A 19580-nucleotide genomic window follows, 5' to 3' on the forward strand; every position below is an offset into this window, starting at 1 on the left:
GTATCCAAGACCACAGGATGTAAATGTTTCCAACTTGACTCCACTGGTAGGGTACTGTGTATTGCACTCCACCCATAACCGTCATTCAGGGACAAGCTGGATACATCCTTCAGCAGACTGTCCTTGTCTGTTTATCAGAGACAAACTATAGCTCCACAGAGCAGATCTAATTGAGGAGATGACTGAATGACTGTGCAATAATGGGAGTGGGAGTTGCACTGAAATAATCTTCATGTCCTGAGAGTGGAAGGTCTAGGAAATCTGATTTGTTCTGTTGGGTCTATCAGTGATGACAAGCAGGGTTAGTGTGCACTGTAGTTATAGGGGCTGGATTTTTCGCCCAAATCCAAACTTCAGGGATTTGTTGACAGAGTATGATGTCCTATATGCGAACCTGACTGGTGACATCATATAACATCAGTCGCCGTCCTAAAAGTCAGCATAATCTCTGAAAAACACAAAGATAATGCAAGCTTTAATACTGCCATGTCTACATGTACTATCATACAACTTAATATTTCTGCACAATCAACCAATGATTCCTGAAAACAGTGACCTTCCTCATAAACTTATTTCTTGTCACGGTATTTAGACAATCACTCTTGCAGCGCCGGTGTGGATTGGCTGCAGGTAAGACCTGTGGCTGTCCGTCATTATCTCATCATCATATCAATCACCGGGGTCAGCCACTGGAAATCACCGCCCTGGGCCACGTTTGCCACGAGACATGCAGGTGAACCTCTAAATCAGCTTTAATTGGCTGATGACTAACAAGCCTGTTTGAAAGGTGTGGGAAAGTGAGACGAGACTCTTTTACAGAGCACAGAATGACTCTGTGCCAAAGGAAAAAGGCAATTGCTTGTAAAATGACTCCTCTGAGTCATTTTACAATGGACAAAGATTGATCCATGTGAAACATTCTGACAAGTGCTTTAAAAATGAATACACCTGCCTAAAGAAACAATGATGTAGTGCCAGATTACCAAAAACCTCTAGTTCCTTGAAAGGGAAGGACTATGTACAAAATGTGATGGAATTCCTTCATGGTGCATCTGATATGAATCCAAACAAATCCATCACATGAATCCAAATAAAGCTAACTGTCTTTACTGTAACCTGCAGTCATTGTCGTCACGTCAAAGCAAAAGTGCAAACGTGTCACAGTCCCAAGGCTTTGTGGTGACCACTTTATGCAGTATCTGTGAGTTTAACACCGCTCAATCTCATCATAAGAGTCCAACTTACCAATGTATGGGTACTGGGCACACTGTGTGTACACTGTCTCAATTGTCCCTGCACAGATTCCCATTTCTGGCTTTTGCCTTGTACTCCACTCTAAACTCAACACTACAAATTTATTGACAGCCTTTAAAAATATTTACTGCTCCACTTCCTCTCCCGGCGGGCACCCAGCCTATAATCTCCCTCCCTCTTTATTAGATCATTTGTCAAACCCAAGAGCTTTTCTTCTCTCTTCTCTTTTCGTCATCCCCTCCTTCCACTTGAAGAAAAGAATTGTGCAATGGGCCTTGGAGATTAACTCTTTCCATCCCTTCCTTTGCCTTTTTAAAACCGAATTTACAGCTGATTAGGCTCCTCAGTAAAGACAGGCCCTCTCCCAGAAGGAACGCTGCTAAACATTTATGCGAGGGCCAGACGCAAAGACCCTTATGAAAAACACGTGTTCCTCCAGAAGCCCGTGGAGAGAGGTCTCGGCAGAGAGTCGGAGGGGGATGCGGCCGACGGGAGAGCTCCGCGGGGCGGGCTGGGACTGGTAAGAACATCAGGACGCGGAAAGCCAAGCAGTGGTTGGTTTCATATGGCTCAGGCACGAGGAGAAATAAACAGAGTAAAGTGGATGTGACTCAGGAGACCCAATCGCACAATAGGCTTCCAGAGCTCGCGTTCAACGACCCACTGGAGGGGAAAAACACACGCGACTTCAGCTACCCAAAATGGCTTTTTTGGGCTGTTGTCAAAGTTAGCACTGAGCTCATGCTACACCAGAGTACATGGAATCCCCCCAACGTCCCAGTCCGATGTGTCTGAGGCTGACCTAAATATAGAAGGACAGGCTCATTTACGTGCCCCAATCATCCCGTGGCAGGAGAGAGGAGCTTTGTTATTACTGAGGTGTATGGGGCGGTTGGCATGGACACGTTGGCTAAAACGACCTCCGATGGGTGATTCCCACCACGCGCCCGCAGAATACACAGGATGGCCACAGGTATGTCCCTGTCTCCCCGGGGAACCCACATCCCAGCCAATCGACTGTCAGGAGCCCTCTGGTCCCTTGTCAGAGTAACGAGACGTGACTGGAGCTCAGCAGCTTGCCAGCTGTAGGGTTTGTTCCATTCAGCCACTCTGTTCTGATAGACAGTAAGCTGTGTGTGGCACAGACTCTGGTGGTTTGTCACAGTGGAAAAGTATGACAAAGTGAAGGCTGGTGAAAATGTGGCCAGGTGGGGGAAAGTGTGTCCTGGCCACAGACACCATTGATTTTCCATTGACTGTCCATGCCTTCGTCTGGCAAGTAAATATTGTTGCAAAGGCCTGGGTTGTCTTTGCAGACACATCATTAGGAGTGTACCCACTTTTCTTCAAATACAGAAACATGGAAATGAAGGAATAGAAGGGCAAAAAACAGACCTACAAAGCAGCTAACCTAATAAAATGGGTGAATAAACAGACCTACAGGACAGAGAAAACTCTCTAGATATTGAGTCGTTAATTTTCATTTAAATAGAAGAGGAAAGTGAGTTTTGGTCAACCACATGAAATCTTCCTTAGACCAAGAGATTAGAAAAATTTGTTCAGGAATGAGTTTCCAAATGAGCTCATCTCAACGACATGAGTATAGCTTTCAAAGTAAACACAGAAAGGGTTGACACGAGGAGTGTGGTTAAATTGTGCACAGTAGCTAAAATCTTCATGAAGAGACTGAATCTTTGTGTTTATTGTATAGTTCATGAACTTGAATCTGGTTAGCATACAATACAATTGCTTGATTTATTCATGTGAAAAAAACGTGAAAAATACATTTATCGTTTTTGTTAGTTATAGTAGCCTGCTTCAATGGGAAAGTGTAGGAGATACTTTAAGCTTTAGAAAATGTGCCCAGCAATAAAATAGGTTTTTAAAACGTCTCATATTCTTGAAAGCGCCTGTGCCCAGCATGGTGTCATCCCAGCATGGTGTCATTTCATGGACCATCCCTTTTGAACCCATATAAAAATCAGGTATGTAATCAAGTATTTTGGTAACTCTGTGTCTTGGGGTTGAAAGGCCAGGAACGGAGCGGCCTCGGAATTTCAAACAGTCCTTTACAATCTCTAGGAAGCTGGAGCCGGATTTTAACTAGTGACCCGTGCCAATCCAAACACAGCGATTCCTCCCCAATTAGAAACGCTAAATGCATTTGACTCGGTGCTCTGCCAGGTCTGATGTGTGCAATTAATGCTGCCCTCATCTCTGCAAACTGGTGGGATGCTTCAGGTGGATTGTGTTACAGTGTGGGGCCAGAAGACGGCTGATTGGACAGGCTTGATTCATCATCAGTTCACAAACATACCCTGGCCACTTGGGGGGTGGGTGGTTGGGGTGGGGTGGGGTGGACCGTGGGGCAGGAATGCATTTCATACATGCATTTCTTTAAGGTCGGGTTCAGTGAGATGCAAGAGTCATGCAGACTCTCAATCGAAGAGGATGAGTTGAAATGACTGTCTGGTGCTGTGGACCTCTGAGGTTGCCTATAAAGGAACACCCAGTGCAGATGTATATAAGCAGTGGTTGGTATACACACTCTTACCATAGTCCTGCCTGACAGACCCTGTGAATGACCTCTTGGTCTCGTGGTTGATGTTGTATTTGTAATTGCATTTATATTCCACGACTGGGTGGCATTTTATTATTGTTTTGTGGCAAAGCACACACAATGATTCATCTCGGCATCACCGTGGATTGTGAGTTTTGAAGGTGTTGTTTTGCACTAGCCTAGCCTGGGGATTGCCACTCTCACAAAGATAGTTTACTAACAGAGATAGCACTCCATTGCATTTAATGAAAATCCATACCTCAAAACATTTAGCTGTGTGAGAGAGAGGTAATCCAATAAGACACATAACACAATTTCTGAATTACAGGAAGGACTGAATCGAACCCGACCTAATGGATTATTATCTAAATACAGTACTTTGTGTCTTTCATTCAGATTGTTTTGCATATTCGAAATATCTGTATTGATTATTAAGACCGAGGCATGTCCCAGCTGGTCTATTTCTTGCCATAAATGAAGTTCAGCTACTTATTTCTTTTTGTGTGACTTTACCATCGCAAATCAATCACACCGCCACAGATGTCTCCACTGAGGTACCATTCCTCCAACTAATGGTCACTCTCGGACTGGAGCGTCGATGGTAAACTAATCTGAAAGCTGCAAGGCACAGGAAACAGATCTCATTAGCACTCATTGAGCTATCTTCCAAGGAAACTTTCATCTCAAACGCTGTTACAATAGGCTTTAGAGCCAGCATGAGGACACTTACCTTATGCATTGAAGGCTACTATCATAGAGAGATGATGCATTGGATGGACCTTTGAACATTATTCAATTCACCCAATCAATATAAGTGGTTTTGTGAAAGGAAATGTAATTTTAAAGAATGTTTAACTGAAGGTTTGGAACCACACTTGTGGTGAGGTAGTCCGGCCTAAAAACGGTGAGCTGAAAATGACGCCCTCAGACCACAGTGGCATCGCCTTGGTCTTTTGGTCCACATGGGCCCATGTATGAGAAAATATACATATGATCCATTTGGGGTGCCGCAATGCAGAAAAAAAACTAACTGAAATAGACTACCTGTGACCATGGGAGTTACATTTCTCCTCTGGAAATAAGAAAAGTACATACCAACCACACATTTACATATTTACATAGCCTACTTATTCTCAAATGAATTGGAACTACTGCCACTTAAACACTTGGTGCAACCTCCTAAAATTACAGTTATGCTGTCACACTGTGGTAAAAATGGAGAACTACACACTTGTCTCTGAATCAATTCAACCTGACTCTAGAGGGCGATATCCAGATTTCCTCATGTTTTTAGACCCTTCAATACAACCTACCGTGTGCTTCTTTGTTTGTTTACAGTTTTCGCGGACTTCCTGTTTGAGTTTTGAGCAAGCGGTTGGCTAGCGTATCTCAGGAAAATAACATTGATAGCAAGTTAACGATAGTTGTCAGCATGGGGTGCGATGGAGGTACTATTCCCAAAAGGCACGAACTGGTAAAAGGTCCGAAGAAAGTTGAGAAGGTAAGTTAGCTGGCCATCAAAACGTGTCTGTGTCGTCATCAGTTAAACTACTATCACTAGCCTAGCGGTGTTAGCCTAACAGCATAGACCAAACTCTTGTTATCAACTCTTCTTCGATATAAAATTATAAATTATAAAATGAATGTGTAATTACAGTAGAGTTAAATATGTATTGGAGTTAGATACACCCTGTCCATGCTAGCTAGCTGTGTTAGTAACTAGCCATAGAGCTTGACTAGCTTTCTAGCTTTGCTCCAACCAGTGGAGCTAGCCTAAACTTAAATTGGCTGCCTCGACCAAAACGTCGTATGCGAGTAATTCCTTCTGCAATATTGTATTCACTACTACTTCTAGGTTGATAAAAACGCAGAGCTTGCTGCCAAGTGGAAGTACTGTGCCCTAAGCCAGGAAAAACTGCGGCGTCCCATTGTTGCTTGTGATCTCGGAAGGTGAGTTTCTGTTGCATTTGACTAGCCTAGCTACATCATCCCATTACTGGACGCTCCTGATGTGTTTGCCTCATCACAGCCCTCTTCAATAAAGTGATCCGTTTGAGACTTACTCAAATGGTTTGAGAGTTAATATTTTATTTGCATTAGGGTTCACACATTCTTTGTCCAAGCTAACAAGTTGTATATGTGCTTATAGGCTTTTCAACAAAGATGCAGTGATCGAATATCTTTTAGACAAAACAGCAGAGAGACCCAACACTGAGGTTGCAACACACATCCGTGGTATCAAGGTATGCTCTGTGTGGTATCAAGTATACACTTCTATCCACCTCTCCTTGTTCACCCGGGCAGGGACACACAATCCAATGTCTGCAACCAAGCCATAATGTTTGTTATGGTTCAGGTTGTGCTCATGAGGTTTGTGTATGTGCTTTCCCCCCACTTCCACCAACGTTCTAGGATGTGACAGAGCTGAACCTTACTGATAACCCTTCCTGGGAGGGGGAGGGGAGGAACACCAAGGGAGACCGCTATGAAGACATGCACTGTTCCATGTTCATATGCCCTGTGGTGGGCCTGGAGATGAATGGCAAACACAAGTAAGGCTCCCTTGTTCTGTCCTCCTCCTGGCCTGTATATGAGTGCCGTACCCTGCTCCGATGTTCATCTCAAAGACGAGACATTCAAGTGATCCACAAGCCATTAACTTAAGTGTCTCGAGGCTCTAGACTAGGGGTGGTGGTGGATCTTTGATGTTACTTGGCTATTTTACATTTGAAGGCCCTGGCGACCTTGCAATGATACATGTACTTCATAGAGTTCCAGGATATTCTAGATTATCAATCAATGTATTATTTGAGCACAGGCATAAAGTCACACATGAAACAAAACCGGAGCATATAGAGCAAAGCATCACATCACACATGGTTGGCCAGATCAAATATAATTTTATTAGCTTTGTTATTTATGTTCAAATTTATTTTTATGTCTATAAACTACTAAAAGGCTAAAACTGGGACCACAGGAAGATGGTTAATTTACTATAGATATAAGCTTTTACAAAGGCCATCACAGTGAGTCCCCTGTCCTAAATCTTATGGAGAGCTTGTGGGGTGAGCTGAAGAGTTGACAAGCAGGACCAAGGACTCTGGGTAGTATCTGTGTGGAGGAATGGTCTCCCATCCCTTCCTATTTAAGTGAGGACATACAACTGTAAACTGCCTAGATTTCGTTTACATTTTTACAAATTTCCTCAAGAACACAAATGGACATTCTTTCAGGACTCTAATCTCCTTTTAAAGACTGAAACAGACTGTTCCTAGCTGCATACTTTTAATTACTGATTAATAGTATACAAAAAATACGAGGTATATAAGGTATAGTAAGTATGTATAGTAACATTAAATTGGGATAAATATTGATTTTAATGTTGTTCTTCTGTGATGTCCTGTCTCTCAGGTTCTGTTACCTGCAGACCTGTGGCTGTGTGTTCTCTGAACGGGCTCTGAAGGAGGTCAAGACGGAGATCTGCCACAAGGTGAGGACATTCAATGAGACAGTCACAAACTGTATGTCCACCCGCCTCTCACACGGCTGTCATTCATCTGTGGTGCCGCCTGTTACACAGGGAGGTTATGAAGACTCCAGTATTCAGTATTACTGTTGGGTATTAGAAACAGGGAGGAATGTGTTTCATTTTGCGGTCTCCCTTTAATTGCTATCCTGGCATACAACAAAGAAACACCCCTTCTTTTCTCCACCTCACAAAAGGAAGGGATGTAGCTCTGTCAGGATTCTCCTGTTCCCTCATCTCTACATGACCTGTGGCCAGTGTACCTCTTAACATAATGGTGGATTACAATCATCCACACACCTCCCCCACCACAAATCTGTGCCTTTCACGTTCTGTATTCTCGTTGTCCACTAGATGGCGGAATATTTTGTGCCAAAAAGACATGAAAGCAGATGGAGTCATCACATCTTATGTTCAGTGTGTCCTATTGCATGATACGAATTCTAGCAGGTTCCACAACACAGGGTTTTAACCATATGCTACACTGTGAATTACATTTACATTTAGTCATTTAGCAGACGCTCTTATCCAGAGCGACTTACAGTAAGTACAGGGACATTCCCCCGAGGCAAGTAGGGTGAAGTGCCTTGCCCAAGGACACAACGTCAGTTGGCATGACCGGGAATCGAACTGGCAACCTTCGGATTACTAGCCCGATTCCCTCACCGCTCAGCCACCTGACTCCCTTATTACCTATTCAAAAGAATCTCGTCAGGCGGCGACAAGCAAAGGTCATGCATCAACATGCGGTCGACGTAAACATCCTGCATACGACCTTAAACTGAACAGAATAATTTTTTTTGACAACGTAGTTAAGGCGTCAGGCGTGTGCTGTTTAGGCGACCGCCTTAACTGAAAAGTGCTGCGGGAAACCCCGAACTGAGAATGAAAGGTTTACCCAATTATGTTTCAGGTTCTAGGGTATCAAGGAGTACTGTATCTAGGGTTCAATATATAATGAAATCATAAAATCCCGGTGTTTGCTTATGAAGGCTTACTGGTCTTTTGCTTGTGACTGTAAGTAGCGAGTGTATCCTTCTCCCTGGTCACGTTCCTGGTCACTCCAGTGGAGAGGAAGCGGGTGGTAGTGAGGCATTTTCAATGCTCTGTTGCTTCAGGCCTATCTAGACCCCAGTCCAGGTTTTTCACAGTAGTGAATGATTAATGCTATGAGGCACGACTGGTATCTGAGTTTCTTGTGTGTTCTCATGTCCCATGTGTCTCTCAGACGAACACGAAACCCTTAAAACCGGGAACTGCTGTTTGTCATGAAGAAATACCTTCAGATGGATGATTTTCTTTAGGATTAGGGTTACATTACGCAGTATACAATGATTTAATGTGAACCGCACAGTCTTTGTGCTTTGACTGGAAATAGAGCAAAAGTAGTATTATTTTTATTTGGACGTTACTGATGAATAAATATGTAACCAGGACAAAGCTGTTTCCTCCTTTTCCAGCTAGTTTGGTTATTCATTATAATCAGTAACTATGGTGAGAGGTCATTTGGATAAAAGGGTACAGGATACACAAGAAGGTTCGTCTCTGAGCACACTCCGACAATCAATGGGTCTTGGCAACATGGCAGGAAAATCCAGCTCCAGCTGGCCTGCAGTGCTTTGATACAGAATGCCATGGAAACCAGATAGCCACTGAATCTACTATTGCGTCTTCCCAGACTTCCTGTGAGCTGATAGGATTCAGCGGACTACCTTGTTGCACATGCGTGTCAGAAAGGTGTAACGCACTTTTAAAATGCATTTATTCGACTTCCGATGTAACAAACAAAAACAGTACATTTTCTACAAAGACTCACTTTTTTCTTCTTTAAATAGTTTAAAACAACATTTAAAAGCAGGCCACTGTAGTTTAGGTATTTTACCTCATAACATAGTTTACTTTCAGTGGACTTTTGTTTACATGATTTACTTTCACAATAAATAAAACCATAAATAAAGACATCTTATCTATGTTCACCTTAACAGCAATCTTCCATTGTTATTAGCAGCAGAAGCTATAAGGCATTGCGTGAGCAATTCGTTGTTACTGCTCATTTAAAAAAAAATGGCTGAATCCTTAAAACAAGGACAAATTCTTATGACAGGAGTTGTAGCCATGGGCCGTTGAAAACGAACACCAGAAAATGTAGCAATGGATTCAACAATACGTACTAGGTCTCTTTACAGTGGGGATCAAACCTAGCAGCAGAGAGTACATATATAATAAGAAAAGAAAAGAAAAAAAAGATGACATGAGCTGGATTTTGCAGACTGAATACCCATGGGTCTGTATTTAGCCTCTGTGAGCGCAGACTACATGGCCCTGTAGTTAGCCTCTGTGAGCGCAGACTACATTCCCCATAGCCCCCTGTGACGTGTGTGAGAACTCTGGAGAGTCTCTTATTGCGCCATCCCCTAAGCCACTCTGCCCTTAGTGATACACCAAGCCTATTTTTAGCACAGAGCGTCTCAACCAAACAAGATATGTCGGTGCTCACAGTCTAATCATCTGTGCAAGATTTCAGTATATTGTGAATTTAGGAAAATAGATCTAGTTTTTTTGTGTGTTTGTAATAAGCCTGCTCATGCTAGCATTTGGAGCCTGGTTCCACTTTTAGCTGCCAGTATCCTGATTAGATGGTGTTTCTGTCTCATAAAAGCCCGATTCCCCAAACTGCCTCTATCACCTTCCCAGATTATGGCCATCATCAGGACATTTGAGGTTGAAGGACCATGCTACCACACATACAATCAAGTCTAGCCTTTGATAGTAGCTTTCACTAGCGCAGGGTCGAGCTTCAAACCTGTGAGAAAAGTAGCTTCAATCTCTGGAGGGCCATGTCTTTAATAGTAGCTCCGCAGTCTTCCAGCCGGATGACCTGCTGCTGTCTCAGAGTCCCGCGGTGGCGTTGGAAGGACTGCTGGTGGAGACAATGCCGTTGCCCATTGCGATCAGGAGCCAGGAGGGCTCTATGGGAACGGAGGCTTGCTGCAGGACCTTGTTTCTGTGCCACAGCTCCAGACAATCCAGGGCCACGGGGAAGTTCCCGCTCTCAAACTTGTTGGCAAACATGCTGTTTTTGTTGATGATCCACTGCAGATCCTCCAGACCGTAGATGCAGATGTCCCTGACGTATCGACCTGCCAATGACACTTTCACTCGTAAACACAAAGAAATACTGAGAGGGGGGGGGGGGGGGGGGGGTTGGACTGGATGAGAAATGCTTGAGGAGCGAGGAACGAGGATCGATAACATCATCACGGAAGGAGGGAAACACTATTAAAACAAAGTCGCAATGCTGCAGGCCCATTATCTCTGGTTGCATAAACATTCTAATCTGTAGTCCAATCTAGAGCTTGAGCAGGGAGATTACCCCTTCCCCTTCGTTTACCCCTAGCCCGTGTCCCTCGAAACCGGGTGTAACAGCTAGGGGTGAAAACATACCCCTATGAAATGAGACACCACTTGGTTACGGTTACGTCATCTACCACGTATCGATGTCTCCAAAGCAAGTAGTGTTATGCCCTGATTTCAAACAAAATTCGCTGCTAATGGAACTGAATAAAACTGTAGACATGCATGGAGTCCATTCAAAGCTAGTCAGAGAAATGCGGGACTGATGTGCCAATCAGCAATGTAACGTTAGCGTAGCAAACGAGCGATTTTTTAAAAACGTTTCAATTAAAAACATGGTTGAAAATATATATGTACAGTACAAAACAAGACTGTCGTAATTTTGTCATTGTTGCCGGTTGCGCAGTGTATTCTGGGTACCCCTTGGTTTCAAGTAAGCTCCTGAAAATACTTGGTTTTAAGGGGTATCTACCCCTTCCCCTTAGCCCTACCCCTCGATCAAAACGAGGTAAGGGGGGATAGCCCTTACTGTCACGTGAACGCACAAAACTAAGGGGTAGGGGTAAGACGGAGAAATGGGATTCGGCCTTAACCAGGGGCGGAGCTAGACTCTCAGTACAGTGGGGGCGGAGCTTCATCACGGGGGCCCTCTGCTACCAAGTCATAAAAAAAAAATTAAAAAAAAACAGTTAAATATCTGATGAATGCACATGTTATAACGTGTCACTTGTTGAGTCAAGTAAGCCTATATGTCAAATAAAACACAAAGAAAAGCCACATTTTTTGACAAATTTGTATTTACGAACAAAGAAAACAGTTTGCCAGTCAAGTAAAACATTTTCAACATCACAGACAACGACAGCTGATTGACAGCGATGGTGCTGAACAGGCCAAGTGCGCTCAATCAGATGATAAGAAGTACGATGTGAGAGGAGCACACGATGCTACCACACTTCTCCTACTATCTCGTTCTTTTCTTTTTAATGCGCCCTATTTACATTTTCTCTCCATTTTCATAACTATTCTCTTAAGTGCTATATCTATGGCGCTGCCACTGTCTAACTGTACTCCCTGGATAAATATTGTCTAATTTCTGGAAAAAACGAAAAAGCTACTTGAGAAAGAAGCAGACAGAAGGGTTGCATTATGCATTTGGATTAGCTAAGAATATGGAGAGTTGCATGTATTGAAAAGCTGGTTGAAACAGACGATGATGGGACAGTCAGCAGCCCAGCTAAAATGGAGGCTGCTGTACAAGCATTTTACCTTTGCATCCAAAATGTGCGGTTCCCTCTTGATCTTTCCACTTTATCGCCCGGATCGCTCCATCCCAGCCTCCATCTAAGTCACTTCCTGGTACTCCTTGAAGAACATCATCAATCCCAAACCAGAAATCAATCTCGGATTACATTAGTCATCGTTAATAACGCAGGAACAGTCATTGACCACTCAACAGATCGAAATAGCCACCAAGTCAATGGTTGACTTGTATTGTGTAAGTCAAGATTTTATCTGGTGCTTTGAAACCTGTTTATGTTCCATTTTGGCTTCCAGGCAAAGGTTAGCGTCTCTAAGGTTAGTGTCTATGATAAAAGAGACCCCAAAGAGACTATGTTGACTTAATCTTAATTCCCCCTCCACCGAGCCAAAATGTAGTAATCTACTTTCCTTTCACAATCTTACCTTTGATGTGGTTCAATGTGACCCAGTAGTGTTCATCGGGGCTGAAAGTGTCTCTGGACCACTTTAGTAGGTCGCGGGCCACCTGGTTCTCCAGAACATAGTCCACAAAGGGCCTGGTTAGGGCGTAGTAAGCCGTACCAAAGTAAACCTCCAGACCATGGGGTGGGGGCTTCTTCTGGTCTTTCCCCCATTGGACAACGTGAGAGCCCATGACCTCCCGGTGATGGAACTCGGTCCTGTGCTTCATGACTGGGGGTTGCTTGACCCCAGGGGTCATGTTTCGGTCCCTCCACTCCTTGCTCTGCATGTAGCGTACTAGCTCCAGGTTGCTCTTGACGGGGAAGTCCTGGCCACAGAGGTTGATGACCTTCCTCCAGGCCACCGGCGACTTCACCAGGTCCCTCATGCAGTTGATGTCGGCCTGGAGACGCGAGAAGCCTGCGTAGGTCACCGTCTCGCTGCGGCTGGACAGGAAGGCATTTGGAAGGCAGCCCACCACATGCTCGACGGCGGCCCGGTACTCCGGCAAGGCTTTGACATCCACATGGATGCAGTAGACGTTATGGGGTGCGTAGATGGCCCGTAAGAGGCGGATGAACAGCGCCAGCTCCTTGTGGACGGTGAGGATGAAGGCTAAGGGATAGTCTTCCTCCTCGCGGCTCAAAGAGCTGGTGATGAAGTGGAGGTCTCTGAGCAGCTGTGGGCAGTCTAGAACCTGGCCGCTGACATGTTCCAGAAGACCCGCCTCACTCTCCACCTGGGGGGGGGGGGGGGGCACACCATGCATATCTCTTTTAGAATAGATATTCACTGTACTATCACACACAGGCATTCCTCAGGCGAATGAAATGAAAACAGGCAGACGATACAAATGGAGGCATACAGACATACAACCTTGCAGTCGCGGTGTTGCCATTGTGTTTCGTCGGTGGTGCTGGGGAGGAAGGTTTGGCAGTAGGGGGAGAAGGCCCTGCAGCTGAGAGGCCCGCTCTGGGCATGGGGGCCTGCGTGAGTCCGGGTCCTCAGGTAGATGACAGAGCAGAGGAGAATGCAGATTCCCAGGCAGAACAAGAAGCTGCACTTGGTGCCCTCAAGCTGGAGCATAGTAGTCCGGCTCGACACCAACCCCTTCTTGCAACCTCCTGTAACCATGACGGCCACAATTACCATATCGCAACCAAGACTAGACCCGTGAGTACTCCTCAGGAACAGTATTCCAATCTTGATTCACAGACGGTGAAAGATTAAACCTGCTCTTAGCTTTGAAAATGAATCACGGTTGTGGCTGAACGCAAGTTGCAGCAACCAGGAAGGAGGTGCGTCTTTAAATTCTTTAAACATGTTCTCCTTTTGTTCATGATGATTTGCATATTGAATCCATGTTGGTAGAGATCATTTCCATGATTCCTAATAATATTTATCTTTGTTGACACAGCTGAAGCTTTGCGTATCTGTGTACCTGCAGTTTAATACTGCTCACAGACAGACTATTCCTTTTCTATAAAAAAAAGAGGGTGACTATACCCCCCCCCCCCCCCCCCCCGTGTTGGGTCTCAACACTACTCAAGGGAGTTGACTAATAGCACCTTGGAGAATTGTATTCACCCAAACCCCGTTGCCTAACCCACAGGTGAGATTTGGACACTGTGTCTGCTATAGAAGTGATGAAATGATGTATCTTGGTCTAATGACATGACAAGATGACACAGACATGATTTCATCTCCACTATCCACATGGTTTTAAAGATAGGGGAAGAATGGAGCATCAGTCATTTATCTGAACGTTGGCTGACTTTGTCACAAGGACAAAGAAGTCTGTTGTTTGCATGATTTCAATCATTGAGCTGCTGTAATAATTATTTATTTGAAGTTGATGTTTGACGTAATCCCAGGATATCAAACTTTTAAACTGACGTTGAGAAATGTTGTTTTGAGAAAGAGGCTATTAAAACTCCCTTCACTGTCATTTAAATAAAGCCAGTGAGCGTCGAAACAAACCCTTTGCTGAAGTGCACCCAAGTATGCACTGCTTCCTAAAATAGCAGAATTAATAATTCCATTTTATCTCACGTGAACGCAAAACACAAAACAGCATGCCTCCTCCATTTTGATTTGGAAAAAACGAACAAATAGAAAGAAACTGACCCCACTGTACACACCCAAAGACCCACGGCCACTCACCTCAACGGCAGTTAATCCCTGGCTCCTTCCATGCAAAAAAGGGGGTTTAAACATGAGCTGTAGCCACGGCCTCGACCATGGTGCGCGGTGTCCGAGTCAGAGGGTTCCGTCCAGACGCACACTCAGGAGGACAGGAGCCATGGTCGTCAGTGGCAGCAGCAGCAGCAGCGGGGACGGGCTGGAGCTGAAACAGTGGTGTGTGTTGCCAGGCTGCACTCTCGGTTATGTTGTTGTTGTCTTAGGCGGGGGCCGGCCCGGGAGACTGCCCGTGCTCTGTGGGGGCGTGTGCGGACGTGCGTGCGTGTGGTCGTGCGTGCGTGTGGTCGTGCTCTTCTCTGGAAACGTTGGTGCTCGCTGTGCATCTCTCTGGAGGGATTGGCTCTGCCTGGTTGCCTTGCTGACACATTCACACTTTTTACAGACAAGTCTCCACCCACCAACCGCTTCCTCCTACTGTCTCTCCCTTCCTCTTACTTTCTCTCCCTTCCCCCCCCCCCCCCCCCCCCCCACTTTTCATCCGGTGTAATGTCTGTCTATCTCCCTCTATAAACTGCGGTGTAACTATGTCGACTGACCCAGTGTATTTCCTTTGCCGTAATGCTGCAGGGGTTGTAGGAAATGGACGTATTCTCTTCGATAACAGCAGGTCTCTGTGTCTTGGTTTGTTTGATGAAATCTCTGTCTGGTCGTGTGGCTTGCGGGCTGGACGTATGGGTGGCTGTTTGGCTGGCTGGGTGGCTGTTTGGCTTGCAGTAGTAATGGCGACAGCCGTGTTTGTTGGCTGCCTGGTCAGCGATTGAGATTAGCGCTCTTGTGTTAACATACCACATGGCTAGAGGTCACAGTGACCCACTACTGGGACACAATAGATGTGTGTGTGTGTAACTGGTATCTCTGCTTTTGAAAATGAGACCTCAGAAGAAATGTGCATTTTTTTCCACGTTTCTAACTAAATTAAAGTCTTCGACCTAAATCTCCACAGTTTGAATCCAGTGGTGCAGGGATTTGTGTCATTGTTCAAAGTCCACTCCAAAAAAATACTTTTACACCAAGATGTAATAAGTAACTCTCACATTTGGTTATTTGAGACTTATTTAGCATAGAACCCAAAATATATCTTGTTCTAAAGGAATTAGGAGTAGGCTATTATTAGCATTTAAATGCCTCAGGGTAGAATTCTTAACATACTATATTAAGTTCTACAGCCATTGAACTTCAAGCTCTACCTGGGACCATAGGAAACTGTCAGCTGAAACCTAAAGGCTAGACCTTGATGGTAGTGTGAGTCACAATTGGGTTAACACCGTGCTTTAGTATACCCACAACCTGATGATGCAGTTGCAAAATATACAATTTGCTGTGACTTTACTTTCTGTCAATAATGAGTTAATCTGAATCAAATAGGTTGTGACTTCCTTTCGGGGAGAAATATCTTGATATTCATTCAGTCCTTTTCTGCTCTAGTGTGGAGACCCGTTCCAAGATGGAGATATGGTGGTGCTCAATGGCCCCAAAGATGACGTGGACAAACTGATGAAGAGGATGGTGGAAAAGAGGGCCAAGGCCAAAACCAAGGTACACCACTGACTAAATAAAGCGGAGTTCCAACCAGCCGTCCAGCTAGTGGACATAGGGCCGCTCCTCTTCAAGCACCCTATAAACGTATAAACTGGTTTTCTTCTTGTTCAGAAATCAAAGAAGAGCAAGGGGTCTGAGAGTGTCTCTAAAGCGTCGGATTCGAAAGGTAGGCCTTCTGGAGACTTTGCACCCACTTCCGACACCAACTTCAGGATAAAGGATTGCTCACATCCTTTTCACTGTTCCGAGTATGAGTGGTAACCTACTTTTAGAACATTCACTTTTTCCACCCCCCTCTTTCTGTCATAATTCTCTCATGCTCAGTCCTCTTTCTCGCTGCTGACAGTTTTCACCTCGAAAGCCACCTTTCTGGGGGTTTCCTGTTTCAAACTCTTTTCAACACAATGCTTGTGATCCTAACCGGAAAAAGGCGTTGGTTGTACGGAGTATTCATTTGTAAGCAAAATAATAATGAAAAAAATGAAGCCGGTTAAATTTACAGCAATATACTGATACAGTGACGCCAGTCATTCAAATTCTACAGTACAGAACTTAGCAGCAGGGTTGCTTGAATAATGTACAGTATTTCATTTTTATAGAGCAAATGGGACTGGCTGACATCATATTTCTTTTTGATGCAATTATCTTCAATCAATCAATCAACTTTATTTATATAGCACATTTAAAAAACCACAGGGGAAGTCAAAGTGCTTTACATTGAGACATAAAAATACATAAAATAAATAGATATAGAAAACACAAACAAACAAGCTCACTGCAAGTGATTTCTAGGGAATGACGGAACATTTAAGAAGTTAAAAGCAAGGGAGTAGAAGTGCGTTTTTAAAAGAGATTTAAAAACAGGGAGCGAGGAGGCCTGTCTGATATTAAACGACAGCTTATTCCAAAGCTTGGGTGCAGCAGCGGCAAATGCTCTGTCACCTCCGAGTTTCAGCCTCATTTTAGGAACTGTCAGCAACAGCTGGTCGGCTGATCTTAGGGATTGAGATGGGCAGTAGGGCTGAAGCAGATCAGTTAAATATGGTGGAGCAAGGTTGTTCAGGCATTTAAAAACAAATAACAAAAGTTTAAAATGTATTCTATAGTACACAGGGAGCCAGTGTAGGGACGCCAGGATGGGAGTGATGTGCTCACGCCTGCGGGTCTGGGTTAGCAGGCGTGCAGCAGAGTTCTGCACAAGCTGCAGACAGGCAAGGGAAGTCTGACTGATCCTTATGTACAAGGAATTGCAATAATCAAGACGAGTCGTAATAAAAGCATGGATTAATTTCTCAGGTCAGTCAGGTCTTGATAAAATAGGTTTTACCTTGGCTATTTGACGTAGTTGATAAAAGCTTTTTTGTACTACACCACTGATCTGTTTCTCAAATTTAAAATCAGTATCAAACTTGACCCCCAGATTAGTGACACAGTCCTTAAGATACTGTGACAGAGAGCCACGGTCAACGTTGGGGGAAGAATGACAACTTGGTCCAAACTTGGATTTTACAAGGGAGACATTGTGGGCTTGTATGCATTGAGAGTGAAATTAGTAAATATGGGATTTGCACCCACTGCACGAGTAGACATGGACCATTTCTGGAACATTCTGTATTAGGGATTGATAAGTGGATGTCCAGAGAAGCGATTGTCAGAAAAGCATGTAGGCAAGTTATGGAAAAAACGCCTTTCATTTATGATGCCTTTCCCAAACTAGTTTTTTTTCCAAAAAATGTTTTATTTACTTACTCTAATATTGTTAACACCTCAGCACCACTTAACTCTTACAATGCACAGCAATCATCAACAAACAACTGTATCAAGGATAAAAAGTGTAACAAATATGTGACATGGGATCGAGTGAAAACCTGCCCATTCATTTCTTAGTGATTTATCTGGTCTCACGGTTGTTGTTGTTGTGTTTATATGTATTTAGAGAATCCAGATTCCTCTCAAGTTGATTCTGTGGAGGGAAAGACTTCAACCCAGACTGACGGGGAAAGCAGTCAGTCAGGTATTGTATTCACATCCAGCAACAGCTACATGACAAGTCCCCCGATCAGGACGGACGTTCACATCCAGCAACAGCTACATGACAAGTCCCCCGATCAGGACGGACTTGTATGACTCTCCTGACCTTAGGCATTAACCTCTCTGCTCCTTCTGTTCTCCTGCAGAAGCAGGACCCTCTGGATCAGCCAGTTCTTCCAACGGAGTGAAGTCCCCAGTGGGTCCTGGGAGCAAGAGGTCTATCCAGGCAATGGAGGAGAAGTCCGAGGTCTACAAGTCCCTCTTCACCTCTCACAGCTCTGCCAAACGCACCAAAGCCCAGACCTCCAACTGGGTCACTCACACCCCGTATCATTTCTAAATAGACCCAGTTGCCCTGTCAAACCCAAGACCAATTAGGTCTGGATATAGACCCCCTAATGCCTGTACCTGCTCTCCCTGTAGCTCTGTATGCGCTTGCGAAGATATGTTTATTTAGGTCATAAGAAGCAGGGCCGTTTGAACAATCACATTTTTCTCTTCAATTTTCATTGTTTCAAATTCAACATCTTTCAGATGACCAGTGCTCAGGGGAATGTTTTCTCTATTGTGGGGAAGGAGGAGAGGGGGGGGGGGTGAATCTTGTCAGTGAAAGTTTTATTTTCATTTATATAAATGTGGATGCCTCACTAGAATGTTGACAGCATTTATTTACACACTTCTCATTTTGGAGACACCTTAGGCTATTCTCCAAAATAAAGGTAAATATTTGTGGATCATTGGATGCGGGGTCAGCTGTTTTCCTTTTAAAATAACTTTTGTTGATCTTTCAAAGGTATACCACCATTTATGATGCAACACAATGCTTGTGGCCTTAACCGGAAAAAGGCGTTGGCCGTACTGCAATATACTTTTAAAATTACTTTTGTTGATCTTTCAAAAGTAACCACCATTTATGATGTATAAGTTTGCTTATCGAGTATGGTCCATTGATATCAACAACAGGCTTTTTTTATTTTATAGAACTAGTATTGGTCTTTTTCTCCTTAAACAGCACTCTTAATGAAACTCACATACTTGTTATGCTATTAATGTCACCTCTGGAAGTAAAATTGTAAGTATGTTTTGAACATGTATTTACAAATATATTGAAAAATAAATGATTGGTCTACTATTGCACAATGCGTTCAGGTCTGAGGCATATTTTTATTGTTGAAGGCATTCAATTCCCCTGCAGTGCTTGAGTTCGGTCACAAGATGGAAGCAGAGGTTAAGACGTTACTGCTCACCAGACTGTGCTATTTTGCAGGCTTGGCATGGTAACCAGTCTAAAATAAAGCGTCATAAACTATGTATGTTAATTAAATTGATCATTTAATTGCTTTGTAGGTGCACTTATCTACAGTAAAAAACTAAATGTTTCATCAAAAACTTCAGAAGATATCTTGCAGTGAA

The 19580-nt window shown here is 44.0% G+C and overlaps 2 protein-coding genes across 3 annotated transcripts; one reads left to right on the top strand and one right to left on the bottom strand.

Moving 5' to 3' along the window:
- The first annotated feature begins 5164 nt into the window (after positions 1–5164).
- Positions 5165–19301, top strand: rtf2 (replication termination factor 2). The gene is made up of 9 exons (XM_067260077.1): positions 5165–5315; positions 5670–5764; positions 5964–6057; positions 6227–6366; positions 7226–7304; positions 16023–16133; positions 16248–16302; positions 18073–18150; positions 18314–19301. The coding sequence occupies exons 1-9, from the start codon at positions 5247–5249 to the stop codon at positions 18505–18507; spliced, it is 915 nt and encodes a 304-aa protein (XP_067116178.1). The 5' UTR covers positions 5165–5246; the 3' UTR covers positions 18508–19301.
- Positions 9110–14854, bottom strand: gcnt7 (glucosaminyl (N-acetyl) transferase family member 7). 2 transcript variants are annotated; one of them, XM_067259948.1, is made up of 5 exons: positions 14559–14854; positions 13272–13519; positions 12378–13134; positions 11961–12056; positions 9111–10480 (listed from the first exon to the last, which is right to left on the bottom strand). In XM_067259948.1, exons 2-5 carry the CDS (start codon positions 13479–13481, stop codon positions 10230–10232), a joined length of 1314 nt encoding a protein of 437 aa, XP_067116049.1. In that variant the 5' UTR covers positions 13482–13519; positions 14559–14854; the 3' UTR covers positions 9111–10229. The 2 variants fall into 2 exon arrangements, with proteins under 2 accessions (XP_067115980.1, XP_067116049.1); XM_067259879.1 differs by lacking the exon at positions 14559–14854 and having other exon boundaries at positions 9110–10480; positions 13272–13529.
- Positions 19302–19580: the final 279 nt, after the last annotated feature.

The sequence above is a fragment of the Osmerus mordax genome, chromosome 1 (genome assembly GCF_038355195.1).
Source record: "Osmerus mordax isolate fOsmMor3 chromosome 1, fOsmMor3.pri, whole genome shotgun sequence".
NCBI classification, from domain to species: domain Eukaryota; kingdom Metazoa; phylum Chordata; class Actinopteri; order Osmeriformes; family Osmeridae; genus Osmerus; species Osmerus mordax.